This window comes from Leptosomus discolor, chromosome Z (assembly GCF_034619465.1).
Source record: "Leptosomus discolor isolate bLepDis1 chromosome Z, bLepDis1.hap2, whole genome shotgun sequence".
NCBI classification, from domain to species: Eukaryota; Metazoa; Chordata; class Aves; order Leptosomiformes; family Leptosomidae; genus Leptosomus; species Leptosomus discolor.
Genome location: NC_141419.1, coordinates 8,466,048 through 8,487,643, shown reverse-complemented (window position 1 = coordinate 8,487,643; position 21,596 = coordinate 8,466,048). Strand labels below are relative to the sequence as shown.

Below are 21,596 nucleotides of genomic sequence, written 5' to 3'. Positions count from 1 at the left end.
TTTGGTGTGGGTGCCAGCATCAGTAGTATGTGGGGACCAGCATCTGCGTGGGACTGCCACCAACAAGTAGGTGGAGTGGCTGGGGAGCCCAGGCACTCTATCTGTCTGTCTGTCTGCCTGCCTGCCTCTGGGTGTCTGTGTCTGTCTGTTGGCAGGGGCCTGCAGTGTCTGGGGGCTCATATGTCCTGGTGCCAGAAACTGGGGAGACTGGGGCAGGTACTGGGCAGACAGTGCCTGAGCTCAGTTGCTGGAGGGATCTGCACTGCAGGTCCGTCTGTCTGTGCGTACATCTGTCTGATCAGTGTGCCCCTTCTGGGTCAAAATCAGCACAAAGAGAAACTGAGTGAGACCAGTTCAGCCTGATACTGACACAAATGCAGACAGTCACTGAAGAAGCAGCCTCAAAGCAAGTGATTCCCAAATAAATAATGCCGGAGGCTGCACAGGAAGAGAGCTTTGTCTGGAGCTCAGGCTGGGGCACTGCTGGTCCTGCCAGGAGCACATTCCATCTAAGGAACTGCTCAGTTGTCAATTCCCCCAGCAGCGATCTCAGTGGGCAAAGAGGAGGACACAAATGGCTGTTTTCCCAGCTATTTTTTATTTAGTGAGATGACACCGAAGTTGCAAAATCCTTCATGAAAAGGGAGTACGGTCCACTGGGGGTCCCCGTCCCTGAGCTGTGAGAGCTCCTCAGTAGCAGCTCTGGAGAAAAGACAGGTGGAGAGACTGGTGAGGAAACCTTCCTCCCTGGTCAAAGAACGGTGCAGAAGATGCTGCCATGGTTGTGGCAGCCCCCATCCACCCTGGTGGTTATGCTGGAAACCCTCTGACAACCAGCTGCTGTGCGGGACCCCGGGGCACCTCCTTCGATGTGAGGCCGTGCCGGGGGGTTGATCAGCATGCACTCCATATCAAACCTGCGAAAAGGAGAGACACCACATGGGTGGCCATGAGTGGAGTGAAACGGTACTTCCAGAGCAGCCTTCAAATGCTCCCTTGAGGTTCGCCCTTCAAAGCGGAAAGGGGCAGAGCAGTGCTGGCCACGACGTCCGTTCCAAAACCCAAGTGGGACAGAAATGGTTGGAGAATTGAGATGGAACATCTTGCTTTACTGCAAAAACTACTTCCTGTGATTTCACAGCTAACACCTCTAAGCGACTGGAAGTTCTGGGTGATGGGGCAAGACCCTGCAGAAGGAGAGTCAGTGCTGGGACCCTCTAAGAATTGCTTGAAGGGGGCCGTATTTGAAAACCTAATGGAGGAATCATGGGGCTAAGGGCACCGGAGGAGGTGCTGAGAGTCCTCTCTAGTGCACTTGGCTTTCATGCTGTAGAAGTCTGGAGGAGCAGGTGAGAGATTATCAACCTGGGGGACTATATGTCCTAACCTCCTGCCAGTAATGCAAGTCTCCCAGGTTCATTGTGTCCTCTCCCACGTGCTGGACCAAGATTTGTGACCCAGAGAGGAGAGTTGAGGTCAAATTTCTAGACGAAAAGAACAATCCACTGAACACCCATCCCTTGTATGGCTCTGGCTTTCCCTCCCCAGGTGTCTGCTGCAGAATCCTGGTCTAGAGTGATCTGTTTTGAACAAGGCCTGTAATGATGAGAGTCACTGAGATGCGGGTGACAGCCAGAAGCCAAGGAAAACCTTGCAATACACATTAGAAGTCTGCAGCTACAGCAGTACCTCTGAAGACTATCAGAAGACACATTCTGTCTCTACTGGCAAGAAGACCAGGGCAGCTAAATCACGCCTGGGAAAAACGAGCACTCCACCATGCATTTCACCCTCCATTCGCCATTCACGTTGCTCTGGTAGCGAAAGCCTGGAGGTGGAACCTGTTGCCTAAGGCCACCCTCCTCCTAGCCAGCACAAAAGCACAATGCAGACTGGAGGTACCTCTGGCCTTTCCTCCTTCCTCCGACTCTCCACTCTCACTGTCCAGCCTACAAACTCCCTGGGGCTGTCTGTACCGCAGGGGCAGCAGGTCAGTACGCAAACACAGCAGACAGATGGTCAAAGGCAGCACTGCGCAGGAGAATGAGCTGGCCAGGCCATGGGGCAGATGTGAGAGATTGCAAAGACCCACTCTGGCCTGTCAAGGGATAACCCAAACCCCTCAGCTGGCTTTAGAGGTATGTCGTGAGGAACCTCTTGGCTCTGCTTGCTCTGCGGTTCCCACCTGCAGTGGTTCACCACGCACGTGCGCTCGTACCACGGGTCAGTTGGCGTGGGAAGCTGGGAAGAGGAGCTACAAAGCAGAGCCCTCCAGTGATTACCTAGCACAGGAGCACAATGGTGGCTCCAAGCTTGCAACTGCACCCCATGGTGCCAAGGACCTCACCTTTTCTTGAAGGTGAGAAGCACGTTGTTTTGGATGACACAATCCTCTGCATTTGATATCGGTCGCAAAATGGATTTCTTGGATCGCCCTTGGAAAATAAGGTTTTCCTGCACAAGGCCTTTGGCTTCATCAAAGAGAGCAATCCCATAGTCCCGAAAGGACTGGATCCTGTTCTTGGTCACCTGCAAAATAAGCTTTAGATGGGATGGCCCAAGCAGAAGGACATTGCCCATATGGCTCTTCGATCAACACAAAACCAAACCCCAAAGCTCTTCCACAGGCTCACTAGGACTCCCTGGCAGTTTGGGAGCATACCAAGGGTTCAGACTGGACGCGCCCTAGCCATGCACACACCAGCTTTCCCAAGGCCTTCCATACATGACTGGTGGCCTACGCTGGCAGCTCAGGTGCTGTCAGTGCTAGACACTGCAAGCTTCCCTGCAGCTGGTACCCAACGCCCAGAACAGAGGCTGCTGAACGTGAACTTGCTGCTGCTCCTTGCCCTCCAGGTTTCGAACAGCCCTACGTACAGGCTGTCACTTCTTTGTATATGAAAAAAGAGCACTTAGGAGTCTCCTCTTCCCACAGCTCTCACTGTGCCATCATCTGGAAGATCAGTTTGGTTCTTTTTCCTCCTTGGATCCACAGCAACTGCTCCTGCGACACTCCTTGCCCAATGCTTCTCCCCACCCAGCACCACACACCACATCACCTGCCCTCAGGCACCTCTTGGCTCTGCCAGTGGTCGGATGAGAAATGATGGCACCACGACATTGCCAGGAGTTCCAGAAGTACCTGTGCCCCTCACTCTGCTCCCCAACCCTGCCTGTGTGCTCCAAGGGACTGGACAGCTGGGACCATGGAAAATGCAGCATTTTTTAGCTTCTGCTCCAGAGGACAATGTTCTTCTACAGGCATGGTTTTCCAAAGGAGTCTGCAGCCCCTGCAGGACTCACACAGAGCATTTGTCTTGGCAGGGCTTTCTGTATACTCATTTTGAGGTCCTTCATGATGAGTTAAATTGCAGTTATCATTTTGATGCACGATGGCTTCACCTCCACAAAGAACAGAACGGAGGCAACCTTGAGCCAGGTACTAACCTTGGGAACTGGCTAGATGTTGGAACATTGCATCTAACTTCCAAAAATCTAGTTCAGATGCTAGCTACCCCAGTTCTTCAGCACAGCTCACGCAGCCTGCAAATCTCCAGCAGAGGCCTATGGGATCACCCACTGTGCCGCTCAGTTAACTACAGGGGACAAGCCTGGAAGAAGACAGACTTTGTTGAATGTCATTGCACCAAAATGTACAGGGTTCCCTTTGCTGCTCTGAGGAAGAGAGGTCTCTCCTACAAGCCATCTATGACTCCACATGTGGGAAATGATGACTGAGCTGCCCTTTACCAAGGCTTAAACATCAGACAGATGTGACAAGCCACCTGTGGACCACTGTCAAAGCAGATACAGCCTTGAGACAGGACTTCCAAACTTCATTCTTTTCTTTGCCACTGAGCAATGGCACGAGCTGGCACAAGCCCTTCCCCCACGCGCTCGCCCACCTGAAAAGCTGCTGCTGATAACAGACCTCTGTTCACATTCCTGTCACCATGGGCACAGAGTGCTCTGGGGCAACATGGCCAGCTCCGCTGGAACACGTATGGTTTCCTGAGCAATAATAAGCAAGGACTCAACAATGCTGAGGCTAGGGAAGATCTCACCTCCTCTCTCTGGGCACTACAGAGCACTTCCAAACCCCTCTTGATGTTAGGACATGACACACTTCAAACCCACTAGGGATGGAAATGTCACTTGCTTCTGAGCAGTGCACTCTACTTTTACACTGGTGCCCTGATTAAAAACAAACGCTTACTTAATACCCACCTGTATCTTCCCTCAAACAATTTCTGCCTACTTTCCCCCAGCCTATTCCAAATGACTGCCCACAGAAAAACTGGAGTTAAGGACTGCTGGTGGAAAGCAGCTCTGGAGTAGGACTGCCTAGGCAGGGCAGCCCTGGCTTTGTCCTGCCAAGGCTTGGAAACCCCAAGGATGGTGACCCCATGCTGCTCTGTAGCCTGTTCCAGGGCTGCGCCACCCACCAAGGCAAGAAGGTTCCCTCAGTCTTCCACCTGGACCTGCCAAGGTCTAGGGACCACTGCAACTTGTGCTGTTTCACCCTTGCTGTACTGCCTGGCACTGCTGAGAAGGGTTTGGCTCCAACTGCTCTTCAGGCAGCTGTGGGCTGCTGTTAGACCCCCCCTTGGCTTCTCCTTTGCCAGACTAACCAAGAGCAGTTCCCTCTGCCTCATCTTGTTAGTCATGCATCCTGGCACTTGCCCATCCTGGAAGCTCTGCAAAAGACTCTCTCCCTTTTCCCCACCTCTCTTTTGACCCTGAGGGTCCCAAACTGGACACAGCACTTCACAGATGCAGCCTCCTGATGGCAAGGGAGATGGGTGACAACTTTCCTCAATTGGCTGGACACACTTCTAATGTAGCCTGGAAATTACACCCTCTCTAGTCACAGGGTGGAGGATGAGATCCCAACTGTCCACTCCTCCTGCTGTCAATGCCAGGGCAGTCCCTCCTGCCCTGCTCGCTAACTGGGGGGCCTGCTGCCTTCCCCTCGCCCAGGGAGGGAGGGCAGCAGCAGCAGCCTCTGCCTTGCCTCTGCCCCTGGGTGCAGGGATGCACAAGTTGGTGCCCCCTCAGCTCTCCGCGGGACACACCTTCATGTCCGCTGCCTGGAGCAGCTGAAGGCCACACCTGTGGTTGCCGACGATGTCGTTCTCTGCGATGACGCCCTCTCCTTTGGAGACGATGCCGTGGCTGCGGTTCTCATAGATGCCATTGCCGCGCAGCTCCACCCGGCACTTGGCCTCGACCAGCACGCCGCCCCGGCTGTTGCCGGAGATGCTGTTGTGGGCGATGCGCGTCAGCTGGCTGCTCTGCAGCACAGCCACCCCGCCATCGTGGTTGGCGTGAATCACGTTGGCGACTATGTGCAGCGCTTCGCTGCTCTTGACGTGCAACCCCGCAGCTGCCAACCAAAAAGAAGAGCCATCGGTTAGGAGCCTGCAGCCTCAGTCATAACGACCACAAATGGATTTCTAAAAGCTACCCTGTTTCTTCTGTCACAATATGACTTTCTGACTGGGAGCTTAAGGACAAAAACCCACCCACACTCAGGTCTCAGTCCACCATTTTTCTAGTGCTCCTGGCCTAGAGGCAGCTGAAGATGACCCCGGCCCACCGCAGTGCTGATGGGCCAGGACAACACACCATTCTGCATGCCACCCCTTCTCCTGGAGCCCAGAACTCTGGGCCCTGAGCTCACCTCCGTTGTGGTTGATGCTGTTCAACTCCACCAGCGCCACGCTGATGGGACGCCGGGCAGCCCGGTACTCCTCCTCGCTGTCGGGGTCGTTCTCCCCACCGGCACCCTCCCTCTCCTCGTGGAAGCTCTCGCTGCCCCCCTGACCGGGGTGGTAGTCACCAGCGTCGTCCTTGCGGCAGAACACCGCCACCCCATAGAAGCTGTTGTGGCTGATCTGGTTGTTGATGAGGTGTGGGAGGCTGGAGGACGTCATCCACACGCCGCAGCCCTTGTTGCCTGCAGGGTGGGGCGGCACAGCCCACCAACTCAGCAGTGCTCAGAGACCCCCAGTCCTGCCCCAAAGCGGCTGGTAGCCCATGTCCAGGTGGGATGGAGGCAACCCCTCTTTGAGCACATGTGAAGGCTAAACCTACATGTCTGGGGCTCACAGAAATCCTTTGGCCCTGACTTGGTCTCTCTGGGCTGACTTGAGTCCGTGAGCAAAGTGCCTTTGTTTCCCCACCTCTGCCCTCTCTTGGCACTGCCCATGCTCTGACCCCAGCTCAAGTCCCCTGGTTTAACTCGTGCAACCAGGAGGTAAACCCCTGCAGCCTCGGGGCTCTGGGAGATAGATAAGCACAGCCCTGTCCGCCGACTCCATGCACAGGTGGCTTTGCTGCAGACAGGCAGCCACAGTGCTGGGAGCCCATGTGCCCTGGTCTCTCCTTCTCCAGGACTGGGAGTCTCCAGGGCCAGGGAGCAAACAGCTCTGGGAGCACTGAGATGGGTTTCCCCGAGGCTTGGCTTTGGGGCCCCAGGTGTATTCTCCAATGTTTAATGCAGGCTGAGCTGCAGCTTTGCCACGTCCAGGGTGGCTGTGCCCTATGACCACCCTCCTCCTGCCCCAGCCACTGCTGTTCCAGAAACCTCTGGGAACTCCCTGTCTGTGTACCCTACCTTCGCTGCAAGGAGCTGACGCTGGCCACCAGCACTACTGGCTACCACTGCCTCCAGTGTTGCTAGTGGAACAGACGGACAGACAGACATGAACAAAGCTGTGCCATGTGACTGCCTGCATCCCATCTCTGCCCTAAACAGGGCCAGGGAGGAGCACAGACCCTCCAGGACTCAGTCCCGCACCCTGGCAGCAGTGGGCTCTCTGCAGCCACTTTAAAACCCCTTTAACAAGGGTACTTCCAGCTTCCTAAGAAAATCACTCGGGGAGTTTAGCCCCGTCAGACGTCAGCCCAGTTGTTAGATTACAAACCCTGCAGGCCCTGGGTTACCTGGGTGCAGGACAGCAGCAGACGTGGCTTCCCCCACCACAGCCTCCTCCTGGGCACCCACCACAGCCCCAAAGTGCACTGGAGGCAGAGGGCAGCCCAGCAAGTGCAAGAAGATGGGGGGAGGGGGGGAGAAGGCGAGAGTCGCTCTCCCCCCAAGCTTGCTTCCTTACCGTGGATGGCGTTTCCTTCAATGAGGCCCTTCCCGCACTCGCCCACCACCACGCCGTCCGAGTAGCCGCAGGAGATGAGGTTGTTCCTGAGGACGGGGTCGCCCCCATGGCGGATGTCTGCCCCGCCCCACTGGTTCTCGCAGATGACATTCCCTAGGGCCAGGCAGGGAGGACAGGGTGATCACACAGCGCTCCTGCCCATGGAGGAGCAAGGAGATGTGGCAAACCAAGACCTGGCCCCAGCGAAAAGCTCCCATTGCCTGTGGTGGAGCCCAAGACTCAGGCATGCCCTGTTCCCCGCTCCCCTGGCAATGCTCTCCTGCACAGGACACCGGTAATTACCAGCTGCAGTAACCACCACCTCCCTGTTCTCCGAGGTGCTGCGCAGAGCAGAAAACCACTCAGAGGTGCCACAACAGTAGGAAAACATAATTGACAGCTTTAAGTTATAAACTGGATGGCTCGGGAGGGAAGTCCATGTGGCAGATTGCTCTGGAGCACACATTCCCTGCTGGGCCAGACACAAAGGGAACAGTAACTCGGAGGACACACCGCAGAAGGACATGCTCTCTCCATCAGCGGCAGAAATGCCATTGAGAAAATGCAAAGCAAGGGATTATTGCTCCTACCATCACCCAAGAACCACCACAAGATAAACTTTGCAATCAAACAGACGAGGCTTAAAGACAAAGAAACTGGGCATAACAACGCCATTTTCATCGCCATACCTGTGATGTGGCCTCTCCCATTCTCATTCACTGCTATTCCAGCAGCCAGTCCCTGGAAAATATGGTTCCCACTGGGGCAGGAGAAGAAAATAAAGTTACCAGCAGCAGTGTTGCCTGCTTATGGTTTGCACTGATGCCAGCACAGCAGGTCTCTGCAGAGGCACCGGTCCCCCTGGCTGGCTGCTTGTCACAGCCTGTTGCCTGTGCCTGGCAGCAAGAGCTGGGCACAGGGCAGCCACACAGCGAGGAGTGGCGAAAGGGAAGCACAGTGGGGAAGGCGCATGCAAAGCAGAGTGGAGCTACCGACGGCCAAACTACTTTCAAGGAGGTGAAAACACGAAAGAGGCATGGAGAACCACACATCAGAAGAGCATTTGAAGAGTGGGAGGTGCTCATGACCATCCAAATGGCCACCACGTCAGACCAGTCGTCTGTTCTGTCTCCAGGAGCGTCCCCCACAACTGCAGGGAATGTACAGACGGGGAGAACCAAGCACTGCCTCCTGCAGCCTGGCCCCTCCACACCACTGGCAACCTGCACCCACAGTGACCCCCACCCCTGAGATGGACTATCCTTCTCCTCAGGGTTAAACTCGCTCCTCTGCAAACCACCCTGCACGCTCGGCTCTCCCAGCACCATGCAGCATGCCCTGCAGGAAGGCAGGCCACCCACAGCCAGCTGTTGCAGCCTCCCTGTGGGCAGCATGGAGCAGGGACCTCCGCGCTGCAGACCCATGTGCTCCCGTGGAAAAGCATGGAGGACACACCACGGAGCAGCTGGAGCCCACCTATGTGGACACAGCAGAGTCGTCTGTGAGGGCTTCAGTCCATTTCCCCCCATCCTCCCCACGCCAGGCAGGAGGCAAAAGGCTTTATCAGCCACAAGAGTGCTGCTCTGAGAGAAGCCCTGAAGCCAGCGGGCAGACAGTGACTGTGGTTGATGGTGGGAAAGATTAAACATGGTGGTAGAAGCAGAGGCAGCACCACACTGGGAATGACAGCCTGGAAAGCACATGTGGTGCCCAAGTAGAGGCATCACCTGCTGTCCCCCGGGCTCCCACCTACCACCTGTCAGGAGGAATGAAGTCCAGGAGACCCAAACCCACCACCAGCTCCTCCTCCACAACACAGCCTTGAATCTCTGGCTTGCTCCTCAAGTTCAGAGGAGAAGAGCAACCAGGATGCTCACGAATTAAAAATACCAACCGAGTGCGGTGCCTGTCACGGACTCTGCCCCGGCATCCACCCAGGAGTGCTCACCAGAGATGGCTCTGCTCTCTCCGGGCTGTGAAGGGAGTGGAAGAGCTTCTGCAGCCAGGGTGGGAAAGCGGAGCCTGTGAGATGCAATCGCCAGCACTGGCTTGGGGTGGAGGGGTGGACACAGCGTTTCGCACTGCTGTCCCGCTCCCAGGGAGAAGTGTAGGCAGAGCGGGGACCACCCCACCTTGCCAGGCAGTTCATGCTTCTGCTGCCCTTGGCTGCGCTGGCACGGCTGCCCATACTGGCACTGGAGGAAAGCCCCCGCTGCCCTGCCAAAGCAACGCAGGCTATCAGTGGCTGCCAGAGAATGGAAAGATGCTTGTGGGCTGCAGGGCCTGGTGTGACACACGCACCTGCCTCCAGGAAGAGGGACCAGGTGAGAAGAGGGCACGAGGCGCCTTTATTTGAAATCTGTGCTCGCACCAGCAGCTGCAAGGCTAAGGAGGAAGAGAAGCCGCAAAACCATCCCAGAGGCAATCCCCCAGGAACATAAGGTGGGGGCTCTCAGCTGCCCAGGTCCCACCACGGCAGGGCAGTGCCCTCCAGTGCTGCTCTCACTTAGGGGACTGGTATGTTGCTGCCTGGCCGGGTTTTTCTAGGGGGGATGGGACTACAGAGGCAGTTCTACAGGAGAGGCTTCGAGAAGCTCCCCCAGCTCCAACTTCAGACCCACCTCTGGCCAAGTCCAGGCCAATTGTCACCTCTTGGAATAACTATTTAAGAATGAAAGAAACTGTTGGGTGAGTTCTTTGTTCACCTGTCTGGTTGGTGAACAGAGGAGAGGAGGGGATGGGAGACAGACAGCCCTGCGGACACCCCGGATCAGTGAGGCAGGAGAGGGGGAGCTGTGCCAGAGCAGAGGTTCCCCTGTGGCCCACGGTAGGGTGGTGGCTGAGCCCCTGCAGCCCCTGGAGCCCAGCGGTGGCCCAGAGATCACCCTGCAGCCCGCGGAGGGCCCCGGGCCGGAGGAGCAGCGACCGGGCCCAGAGCAGCCATGACTCTGGCCGCGCTGGAGCCGCCCGTCGGTGGGAGGGCGGCAGCCCCGGGGGGGGACCGCGCTGGGGTGGGTTGGGGAGCTACGGCCCCGCGGGAAGGACTCGCTTTGGAGCAGTTACAGGAGGAATGTCTGCCGTGAGAGGGACCCCGCGGTGGGGCAGGGGAGGGCTGCGAGGGCCCCTCTCCCTGCGGGGGAAGGAGCAGCGGAGACCCTTTGTGCCGGCCGGGCTGTGACCCCCATTCCCTGCCTCTGCGCTGCTGGGGGGGAAGAGGGAGCAGAGCTGAGCCCGGGGAGACTGGAGGGGTGTAGGGGGGAGGTGTGTTGTATTTAAGACCTGGTTGTATCTCTCATTTTCCTTGATAGTGGTGGTTGCTTTGTGTTAAATGTGCGTTGTTATCCCCAAGTTGAGTCTGTCTTTTGCTCGTGACCATAGCTGGTAAGTGAGCCCTCCCTGTCCCATGTCTCGACCCTCAAGCCTTTTGGTTGCATTTTCTCTTCCCCATCCCTCAGGGGATGGGGTAGGGGTGAGCAAGCAGCTGCGTGGTGCTTTGTTGCTGGCTGGGTGGGCTCAAACGACGACAGGGGAGCAGGCAGTAGCCGTGCACCACCAGGCATCAGCTGTACACCATCAGGCATCATCACACTCAGCACCTCCCAGCCTCGGCACAGTGAGGCACAGAGTCTTCCCCAAACAGCTTTTTAGCTGCTGCAGAGAGTACCTCTGATTGGCAGACATACATGCCCAAGTACCTGTATCACACTTAAAGATGGTACTCAGGACCCACGTTGCTGGCACACTTCTCAGAGGGATACCTCCCTGCTTTCTGCATGGAGCCCCTCATAATGCCCCACCAAAACCTGTCCCCCAGCCAGGCAGCAACACAGGACAGAGCTGGGCTTGATGCTCGAGGAATGGGCAAAACACTAACCTGTTTGCCTGCCTGCAGCTGCACACACCATCCTGTTGGTGAGACCCAGCCATGCCAACAGCCCCTGCTGAGCCCCACACTCAACACGTCTGCATGTGGCACCACCGGCACATGCAGCCTTAGCCAGTGCCAGAGCACACCTCAAGCCAGTGCAGACGCAAGGCAGCACAGAGCAGCATGCACAAGGGGCAAAGGGGGGCTCCTCCAAAAGGAGTGGCTGGTCAGGACAAAAAAGGTGTCTTCCCACCAATCTTCCTCCCTGCCTCCTCCCCATCACCTATGTCCCAGCAAGCACGGACGGTCACATGTCATTCACGAGGTGCAAGCTGAGGTTGTAAATGATGTGAGAAAGTACGGAGGGAAGGATATCTAGTGAATCTCTCCATCCCACAGCGTGTTTCCTCTGCACTGCTGGGCCCTGCCATTACTATATCGCTTTTCTCAGAAAACAGTACCTCTCAGAGAGCACTTTCATAATCCCTTGTTGGAAAGCCTGGCCCTGACCCCTGTGTTTTCAGGGCTGGTACATCGGGTGCAGACTTCTCTCCAAGTCTCCACCTAGACTAAGTGCTGTGGTAACCTGTTCTTATGTGTCCATACAGGTAGCCTGTCTAAACCTCACCAGCTCTGCACACAGATCACAAACCTGCAAGAAGTCGCTTTCATGAGGTCTGCAGCACTTGAAGCACTGTTAACTACCAATACTTGCAGCACGAATACTCACATCCTAGCTACAGGGCTGATCCAGAGCAAACGTTTTCTTCCCATGGTGACCCAACCTGCTCTACAACACCACGGTGAGCTGTCACACGCCTGTTCCTTATTAGCCACAGGCACAGTAAGAGGTGGGAAGGTGTGTCAGTACAGATGAGATGCCCCTCACATCTGCAACCAATACCATGCTCCAGCTGCTGTCTCATTCTGGGTTCATTGGTACCACTTGATACGACCAGGTAAAGCTGACGGCATCAGCCTGAAGAAAGCCTGCCAGGCACCAGTACTAACATCTAGACTGAATGGTATTAAACACACACAAGTCAGTGGCAGCTCCAGGTGTTTAAAGAAAACTGAATTGAAGTAACAACATTTGGAGTGCCAAGGTCTGCTTCCCCTTTTCCTGCAAAAAGCACCATGACATGCATGAGTTGCTCATCTTGAACACGACCTGTGTCCTCCTCAGATCCAGGGGGAAAACCCAGTACTGGCACTTGGCAAAGACCTGGGTGCGGCAAGCAGAGAGAGGGAAGTCACAGAAAGGTACTAGTGCACCATGGTCCTATTTCTGCTCTATGGTTGGGATAGAAAAAAAGAGAAGAAGAGTGTGCACAGTGGGAGGAATAATTCTTAACAGATGAAAGAGGAGAGAGAGAGGTCAGTGCTAGCTAACGTACCTCACAGCAGGGTTTCCATTATACAGAATATAAATGCCAGCTTCTTTATTCCCATAGATCTGATTGCTACGGATGATGCCTTTTCCGTTGCCAACGACGACAATGCCTGAGCGAAGGCCACTGTGTATCTTATTGCACTACGGTTTTATTTTTGCACATGTAGAGAGAATAAAAGCAAAAGGAAGGAAGGTCACTCATAAAAGTGAGCAAGAGGAGACAGCAACCACAGAGAAAAGCAACAGCTCCCAACCCTGCTGGGTTAAAGGGCAGAAGGGTAATTAATCCAGCTGCCAAGAAATCACTCTCAAACGGTCAAGGCACACTTAACTTTTACCCTTCCTTGGGGTTCTCGTATACAATGCCAAATTTCCCTTCCCATCATGCCTGCAGCCTCTTCCTCCTCCAGCAGCTCCTGCTGCCACCTCCAAGGCCTGCCCTGGACCCAGCGATGCTCTGTTCCCCGCAGCCTGTCTGACACTGGGCAGGGCTGGTGAGGCTGCAAGTCCAGCACCTTCCCCTGGCCACCCAGAGGAAAAGACCCTCGTGGCACCCCACAGGAGCTGGAGGCAGGAGTCCAAGCAGGGTGCCTGGCATTACAGCGTGATGCCTTTTCTCAAGCTGCTAGACGGCACTTCGCACAGCCTGAATGCCCGCTGTCAGCAGCTGTCAACAGCCGCGCAGCTGTGTCTCTCCACAGGGGCCAACATCCCCGTGAGGACAGGAGTACGCTGGGACGCTCCGAGCCCGGTACCTCGCGGAGTGGTGGGGTAGGAATTGCCAAACCAGGCAAAGCAACAAACAAGAGCTCAAAGCTGCAGCCAAGGGCAGGCATGGCCCGCGGCTCCGTGGCTGAACTGGCACCTCCTCCTCCACAGGGCTGCAGCTCTGCCTGCGCAGAGGGTCACTGGGATGGCAGTTTGTATCCACCCCTCTGCCTCTCCCCACACGGTGAGGCCCCGGTTCCTTCAAGGATGACCACAGACACAGCATTCAGTAAATGGGGACAAGGTCACCCGCTGCACAGCTGGAGACACTACTGATTCGGCAGGAAAGCCATGCTGCTGGGGAGCAGGCTGCTGGTCCCCTTCTGCCCAGGGCTGGGCACATAGCTGAGACCTACACCAGGTCCCAGGGTAGACAACATGATTCCCAGTGTGGGAGAAACAATTTACAGTACAGTGCCGATTTACTACCTTCCCTGCACAAGTTCACGTGGGGAGTTTACTTGATAGGAGAACATGCCCCTACCCTCCCCTCTATGCGCAGAAATTTTAAGACACGTACCATCAAATAGAGCAGGAGACCATGAATGTATCATCAGTCAGCACTTTGCTGTGCCTTGCCCTTGGACTTAGCTGTAGTCTAATTCATCAGCAAAATCGAAGAAACAGGCTGAAGGGCAAGGCTAACAGAAAGGTCAGTGTTTTCTATACTGGGAGATGGATCCCCACTGCCCCTCGGAGAGAAACAGCACATGAAAGAAAGAGCACGCTGCCCTCCAGCACGGCTCGGAGGGGTACATACCAGAACGAGGGGGTTGGCTCCCTTACGAATGTCCACTCCGGCCTCACAGTTCGAATGGATGTTGTTGTCTGCAATCAGGCCTCCTGCTGACAGGCGCAGGAATATCCCTGACGCTTTGCAATGGTGGATGTCATTCCTCAGCATGATAACCTGTAGTGAAGAGGAGAAGCACCTGTAGCTGTAGTCAGAAGGACAAGGAGGAGGACATGAACAAAGGGTATAGCTCTCCCTTCTGCAACCTCTGTGCATCTACCACCTCTCTGCCTCTCCTGCAACCCAGGGTGTGCCAGGCACACAGTCCAGCTGCAAGGAAGATGAGTGTGGGTGGACAAGTGCTACGGTAAAGCCTGTTGGGCATTACCCACTGCCATGGGTCTGCTTGGGGATGGGGACCCACAGAGCTTTGTGCTGCACAGCCAGAGGACAGACATCCTTTTGGTCTCACACATCCCTCTGCTTGACAAAGCCCACGTTCAGGTGTGCCCAAATGGCTTCATTCACACCGTCAGCAATAGCAAGTGACCATTCCCTGTCCCATCTCCACACCGCTCATCGTACAACAGACTTGACCCATCCCCTCGGGCAGTCCCCATTTGCATCAGCATCCTCTCAGTACAGTCAGCAAGAGGCTGCCTCCTGACTCCCTGCTGCACAGAGCTGCTCGGAGGTGACACGGTCAAACGTTCCAGAGCCTCCCATGAGTCTCCCATGAAGCTGACCAGGCCAGTGCGCAACAGCAACGAGACCCGTCCATCACCTTGTGCCTTTAGAGCAAAGATCCTGCCATTTGGGGGCAGAAACGGCCCAGCCAGCGAACTGTAGTCACTGACACCAATCATAACAATCTAGTTTCCTCTAAGCAAATAAATAGTTAAATATTTACACAGCAGCAATCTTTAATATTTTGCAGCCAAACAAAATCATGTCTTAAATCCATGTCTTACGAGTGCTAAGAAATGATCTACAAATTGCCTTTGCATATCCCACTTCAATGAGCAACACAGATCAGAAGGTAATTAAATTATACCTCCTTTTATTTGCTCATTCCAGAAAGGTGCTTCATTCAATCTCTTGACTAAATGTGGAGCTCAGAAGGGCTTGACAGCCGCCTGTCTTCATCAGTCACACTTGGCTGCCTGGGGAGGGAGCTACAGGAGGTGAGAAACGCAGGCAGCCGCTCCAGCTGGGTCCCACACACCAGGCCCTGGCCCAGGCTTGCCCTGCGCCAGAGGGTCCTGGCTGTGCAAGGACACCGAGCCCTTGCCAGCTCCACCATGCTCCTACTTCGTGTTGCAGCTTTCCCTCATCTCACAGGCAAGCATTTCACTGTCTCCCATTGCCTGATGCTCTGACACCCACCTCTCAACAAGAGCCTCTGGGCCAATTCCGAGCTGAGCAAATTCTCACGGAGAGCAGCAGCTGGACTGGCCTCATCTCCCCCCCATTCGCTACCAGCCAACACCAGGCTGCTGAGCAAACGGAAGCAAGCCAAAGGGAATAAAACCAGAATACGGTCCAAAGTGCTGGACCTACATTTTTTGCTAGCCTAACTCCCATGAAAGCAGCCCCCAAGCAGCTCAGAGGGGACTTTGGCAGTGATTCTCCCCCCAGTCCTCGCTGCCACCATCCTGTCTGAAGAGGAGCACAGACACAGAGGCGGAAAGCTCCAGGCAAGCACAGGGTTAGATGTTCTGCTGAGGGAAAACCTCAGTTCAGCCTCTGGCAAATGTCCTCGGCCAAAATCCCTCCCTACACCCTCTCTGTGCCTGCAGCAGGCACCCACTCCTGCACACCCTCCTGAAGTAGCCAGGACTGGCCATGGTGAGGGGCAAGACCAGGGGCTGACACGGCAGTCCCCAAATCCCTACATTTGTGGTACGGGCTGTGCTGGGAGCAGCAAAGGTGATGATAACCAGCAGCACTTCTACAGGGTGAGAGTTCAATTCATAGGTAGAGCGGGCCTAACTACATGACCCCAACATGGCACCGAGTTAATGCCTTCATCTGCAATTACATTACTGCACGCAGAAAGCAGCCTGCTGCAAGCAACCTGCCTTTCGTTTGGGCTGGTTAACCCAAGCCAGGCATAGGAAAGGAGCTGGTGGAGCAGGAGGGAGAGGGAAGATGGCTTGCCAGGAGTCTTCACAGCACCTTACTGTTTTGTATGCAGCGCACTGCGTAGGTCAGATCCCTGAAGATGCTTCCTTCCAGTTTTGCTTGCCCTCGTGAATAAATGAATATTCCTCCCTTCCCGTCCCTGAAAAGGCACTGTCGGATGATGCAGCCTTGCACAGAGCTGGCCAAAGACTGGGCCTCCTTGTCCTGCTGCAGCTCCTGCTGCAGAGACTTGAGCTTAAGGTCCCTCTGAAGGGTGTGCAGTCTGTTGCTTTGAAGCCTACTGTCCGTAATGTCAGCAAGCGTGTGACTCAGTCTGAGGGCTTCATAGGGCAGTTTGTACGCAGCCTGAGCATCCTCTTCATCGTCGCTGCATAAGTCACTGTCGCTGGAGTTTGAGTCGATGGCTGGGTACTCCTCCTTTGCTGCCCGCAGGTTCCCTCCAAATTCATGGTCCTCCTGGGTTGTGCCAAGCAAGGCTTGAGCACCCGCAGCAGAGGGGAAGCTGCTTCGTTCTTCCCCTACAACAATCTCGCATGTTCTCAGTGGCCCCAGCAGTGACTCCCCCCAGCCATCCCGCCTGGCCACAGGGCAGCCGGCTGGGTCAGGGTCCCACATGGATGCTGTGCAGGACTTGGCCAGCATGGCCAGGTGCTTGCAGGCCCAGTTACGATCAGAGCTTGGGCAGCCCTCCACAGTTACAGAGGCGTTCTCACTGCCGGTGAACTCACAGTTCTCCAGGAGGCAGAGGGCCACGCTGTGGAGGTGGATGCTGGACTGGCTGAAGGTGCAGAACTTCACCTGGCACGTCCCTGGCGCGTGGATCTGCAGCTGCCCGCTTTCAAAGTTGCAATTGTCGAACTGGACGTAGCCCGAGGTTGTCTGGAGAGTAAGCACAAGGTGAGATGACTGCACAAAGCAAGAAAAAGCAGACCTGGATGTACCACAAAGTCCTTCCACAGCATGCTCACAAACACACGATGTGTTCAGGTGTCACAAACGCAACGAGCTCACACAGGCACAGATACAGTGCTGAAAGCTGAGTATCTTGCAACAAGTGACACCTACTGACTTCTTCCCTGCTGGCGTTTCCTTAACTTCCCTGCCAAGACACAGCTTTGCAGCCCCAGCAGCCATGCACGGGAGCAGACAGGCCCTAGGTGTGCCAAGATCACTAAACCTTAGCAACGCTCCCTGCACAGAAGACTCTGCAGCCTTCAGAGACATGCATTTGCCAGCTGGCATTGTTAATACTCAGGGGTTTACAGGGTGAAGCAGCAGGTAAGACAACATCAAACATTGCCTGGTTGGCCCGGAGAGCTACAGCTCTCCCTGGAGCCATTACCATACTTGCAGGAAGGATGCTGCACCCACAACAGGTCAAGTGCAAAGCAAAACGGGCAAAAACTTGTGCTGTGTTGCTGCGCGGGTGGTACATTGTGATATTGCAGCAGAAGAGACGGCATGAATTCCTTGTTCCCTGGTTGTGGTTTCCCATCTGACTTGCTGGTACTTGCAGAACCATTAGCCATCCCTACCACGGCCTTCCTCCTTTGCTAGGCAATACACACAACAATTTATGGGTGCTGGCAAACCACCAGGATGACTGTGCATGGCCAAATCTCTCTCTCCTGCACAGGCAGGGCAAGTCTCTACTCATCTACAGAAAAGGCCAACGAACCTGAAACAAGGCAGAAGAGCCAGGCCAGAAGAGATGAGTAGCGTGCTTGGAATTTAACTGTGCTCCTGATCTGACTAGGAATCTCCTAAATAGTTACTTTCTCTTTGCAGGTTATCCCTTGATTGCCTAGTGCACCACATGAAGAGCAGACAGACCAATGCTTGTGAGAGGTGAGCTGGGGCAATTTTAGAGAGATTTCCAGAATCTGCAGCTAACACACCATCCTAACATTTGTTTTCAGCCTTGAGCACTCTCAGAAGTGGTCATACTGCAAACAGGTTTTGAAATGCATTTCTTTGTACCCAAAGACAACCACACAGAAATCCCTGAATTGTACCTTCCCTTTTTTAGTTAAAAAAAGCTAATTAAAAGGTGCACAATCAAATTAGCTTCTGAGAGGCTGCATGTGAAGGCCCTTCTGAAATTGCAACTCACATGGTTTTATGACTGTCAGTAGGATCGGCATAAGTTTGCTTTTTCAACTTGTTTTTCATTGACGGATTTGGGAGAAAACACTCTTATTCCATCAACAGCAGCTGAAGGGCTGCACCATCACCCCGCTGTACGCAGAGACCAGAGCGATGGCCAGAAAGGCAAAATGCAGCCACGCTGACCAGCCAAACGCAGGACACATCACTGAGCAAGACACCATGTGTCCGCTTCAGCAATCCAGCACGTGGCCACGGACAGAGACTTTCTCAGCAGATTTGTGACTTGGTTTTCCCACCGCTTGCTGGCACATTATCTGTCTCCTGAGGACTTTCAGACTGATTAAGTTAAATGTAACACATAATAAAATGGTGGAAAGGAAATGAAACCGTAAATTATAACTAAGGATGGGCTGACTCATCACAAGGAAGGTCTCGTTTTTGGAGGCACAGCTCACGGGTGCAGCACTTGCACTGGGCACATCCTGCTCTGGACCAGTCAGCAGCTGGTCCAGACCACGTCAGCGGAGCTCGGCCTGTGATCCCCTGTCCTGGCTTAGGCCCAGAAAGACCCTGAGCATCCCAGCCAAGGGCTTCCAGCCCAGGCTGAGGACAGAGCACACATCAGCGCCAACCAGTTTTTGGGGCAGCAGAGCTGGTGTGGAGGACACAGCGGGGAGGGCTGGCTCCCAGGGGTGCCTCTTGCACACCAGGCCTCTTGAATCACTCACGCCTCGCCATGTGGGCAGTTGGAAAGGCGGCTGGTGATAAGGAGAAGATCACTGAACAAAGGAAAACGCCTGCCAGCCTAGGAGCTGGGAGCCAGAAACATCCTTGAGAAGCACAGCTGCGTCTCTGAGGTGCAGGTAGGTACTGAGAAACCAGAGGCATCCTGAGATATCACCAGTAAGTGCAAAAAGCAAGGGATTCCAATGGCAACTTACCATCGGGAATAGTGGAAACAGCCCAGAAAAAGAAAATTGCTCTGAAAGAACAAAACCATCATCATCTATTGGATGCTTCAGGTGAAACACGGAAATTAGCAGCACCTATTGGTTTCTCAAAGTGGTGGCGTGCTACACTCTCTTAAAACAAACTTATCTTTTATCCAAGATGGAGCTCCTCTCTCTGAGAACGTCCCATCCTGCACGTACTTTTCCTTTCCTAAATCGGCTGAACTCTCTGCGTGAACCTGCTATCAGATCCCGGACACCATCCGGGGATGCCCAGCTGACGCCAGACTGTGACACGGACCACCTTTGCTGTGAGACTCTGTTACCTGGCTGCTCCCCTGCGGCCTCACTTTTGGGGTTGGTTCCGTTCGCCTTCCCACCTCTGGGACAACTGGGTGCCCCTCTGGGATGGTGTGACGGGTGCACCCACTCTGACCAAGCAAGCAGCGCTGTGGTTCAGGCATCACTCTGACAAGTAGCCCTGACCACAGCCAGCCCTGCGTGAGAATGCTGTTGGGCCAGACCTCCACAGGGACTAAGGAGCCTCAGTCATGTCTCACCAGGAGCAACAGTGCCAGCCTGAGTTGAGACTAGACAACACTAAAATCGCTATGGCCGCACACCTGCACAGCACCAAAGGGGGGGTGGGGGGGGGGTGGGGGGGCTGACTTTACACCATCAATACCTGCAGCCCCCTGAGCCCATTAAACTCTCCTGCATGGCAGTGGGCTGCACGACGGAGGTCTCCCCAGAGCAGGGACACTGCTCAAGGTTACTCCTTGAGGCTAAGAGACTGCACACCTGGCATCCGACACCCATAAGGAGGTCAGCAACATTTTACATTAGGCCTAAAAGTACACTGTATGCTAGTGACTTTTATATACCCAGCTATAGCTGAATTATTAGAAGTGTAGCAAGTAGCAGTGTTCAACCACCATCTAAATTATCATTTAAATCTTTGTTTAAATCAGTGTCAAATCATTGTCAAATCAGTGTTTCATTCAACTATCACTTAATAACCATTTGATTACCATTTAATTATTATTCAACCATTATCATTTGATCATCGTTTAACCATTAATGAAACCCTTAGATTACCCCACAATGATGACCTCTCAATAATTCACCTGTGACAGATGGTTTGGCCCCTTCTGAAATCTAATTCTCTCGATACCTGTATTATATATACACATCAGTAATCCATCATAAGCTCGTCTGCTTGGCACTGGTGGTAACCCTGCAGTAACCTGCAATACTGTTTACCTTCTGCTTTCCTTGTTGCACTGATATGGGTTGTTGCTGTACAGTTACTGATTGCTGCCATACTGTTGATTGATACTGTATTATCGATTGCTGATAGCAACTTCTAATAGCACGATACATACACATATATATATATACATGCTTTATTAATCAGAGGCATCCTTGCTAGTGGTGATTTGTATGAAATTTATGGCAATCAGTAATGAAGTAGAAACATTCAGGGGACAAAGCCCCTGAGCCACCATGTATTAGACAGTCCCACAAACCCCTGGTCGCACTCCCCAGACGCCCATGGACCGGGGACCCCCCTTGGTTGTGACACCCAGGCGGCCTTGCCATCCCCACCGCCCTCGCTCCGCTGAGCCTTACCTTGTAGAGCACCGAGGTGAAGCGGGATGGCATGAAGACCACGTTGCAGAGGCGGGCGGTGGGGCAGTGCTGGTCGATGCTCACCAGCAGTGCCACGTCACCCAGCTTGCCCTGCCCCACAACCTCCACAGGCACTTTCAGCAGCACCTCGCTCTGCTCCTCGTGCACGCCGGGCAGCAGCACAAGGCGGTCGTAGGGGCTGGCGGCGGCCAGGGCGGCCCGGAGGCTGCCGAACTCGCCACCCGTGCCCACACAAAGCCGTCGCCGGCCCTTCCTCCTCCGGAAGAGAGAGAGGCAGTTGGAGGGCTCCAGGTCCTGTGTGGTTTTGGTCCAGGTTTTGGAGGCCAGGTAGTGCTGTTTGAAGGCCTCTCTCCAGGATGGTGGCTCCACGCCGGGCTGGTTGGGCCAGTTGGGGTGTCTGTGCTTGAGGCAGCCCAGGCAGAGCTGCCGCCAGCGCGTTTTGTCCAGGCTGAGGACCAGCTCGTGCCAGGCCCTGCAGACCAAGCTGCAATGTCCCAGGTCAGGGAGGCGCAGGTAGGAGAAGATGAGCTGCCACAGCTCCACTGGCAAGCCACCAACCTCCATCAGCACCTACAAAGGACCGTACGCAGTCAGCGGTGAACCCAGAGAACTTCTGGGGCACAGAGGGGAAGGCGATGCTCAGCCAGGGCAGACCCCGAGTTGACAGGGACAGAGCAGCAGGCTGGCGCACCTCAGGCAGACATGGGATCTGTCCACCACTCATCCTACGGCATGCTCCCTCCACCATCACCCCAGGACTCCCTCCCTCCCCCGCTAGCCCCAGCAATGCCCAACCAAGCTGTTCTGAGGCTTCAGCTCT

At 54.7% G+C, this 21,596-nt stretch overlaps 1 protein-coding gene across 1 annotated transcript; it reads right to left on the bottom strand.

Moving 5' to 3' along the window:
- Positions 1 to 744: 744 nt before the first annotated feature.
- FBXO10 (F-box protein 10) lies at positions 745 to 21,340 on the bottom strand. Its single transcript, XM_086480297.1, is given in 10 exon segments — positions 745 to 904; positions 2,326 to 2,529; positions 5,076 to 5,386; positions 5,684 to 5,959; positions 7,119 to 7,271; positions 7,847 to 7,917; positions 12,423 to 12,559; positions 13,947 to 14,096; positions 16,098 to 16,943; positions 20,756 to 21,340. Coding segments are annotated over 10 exon segments (2,886 nt in total). The 3' UTR covers positions 745 to 751.
- Positions 21,341 to 21,596: the final 256 nt, after the last annotated feature.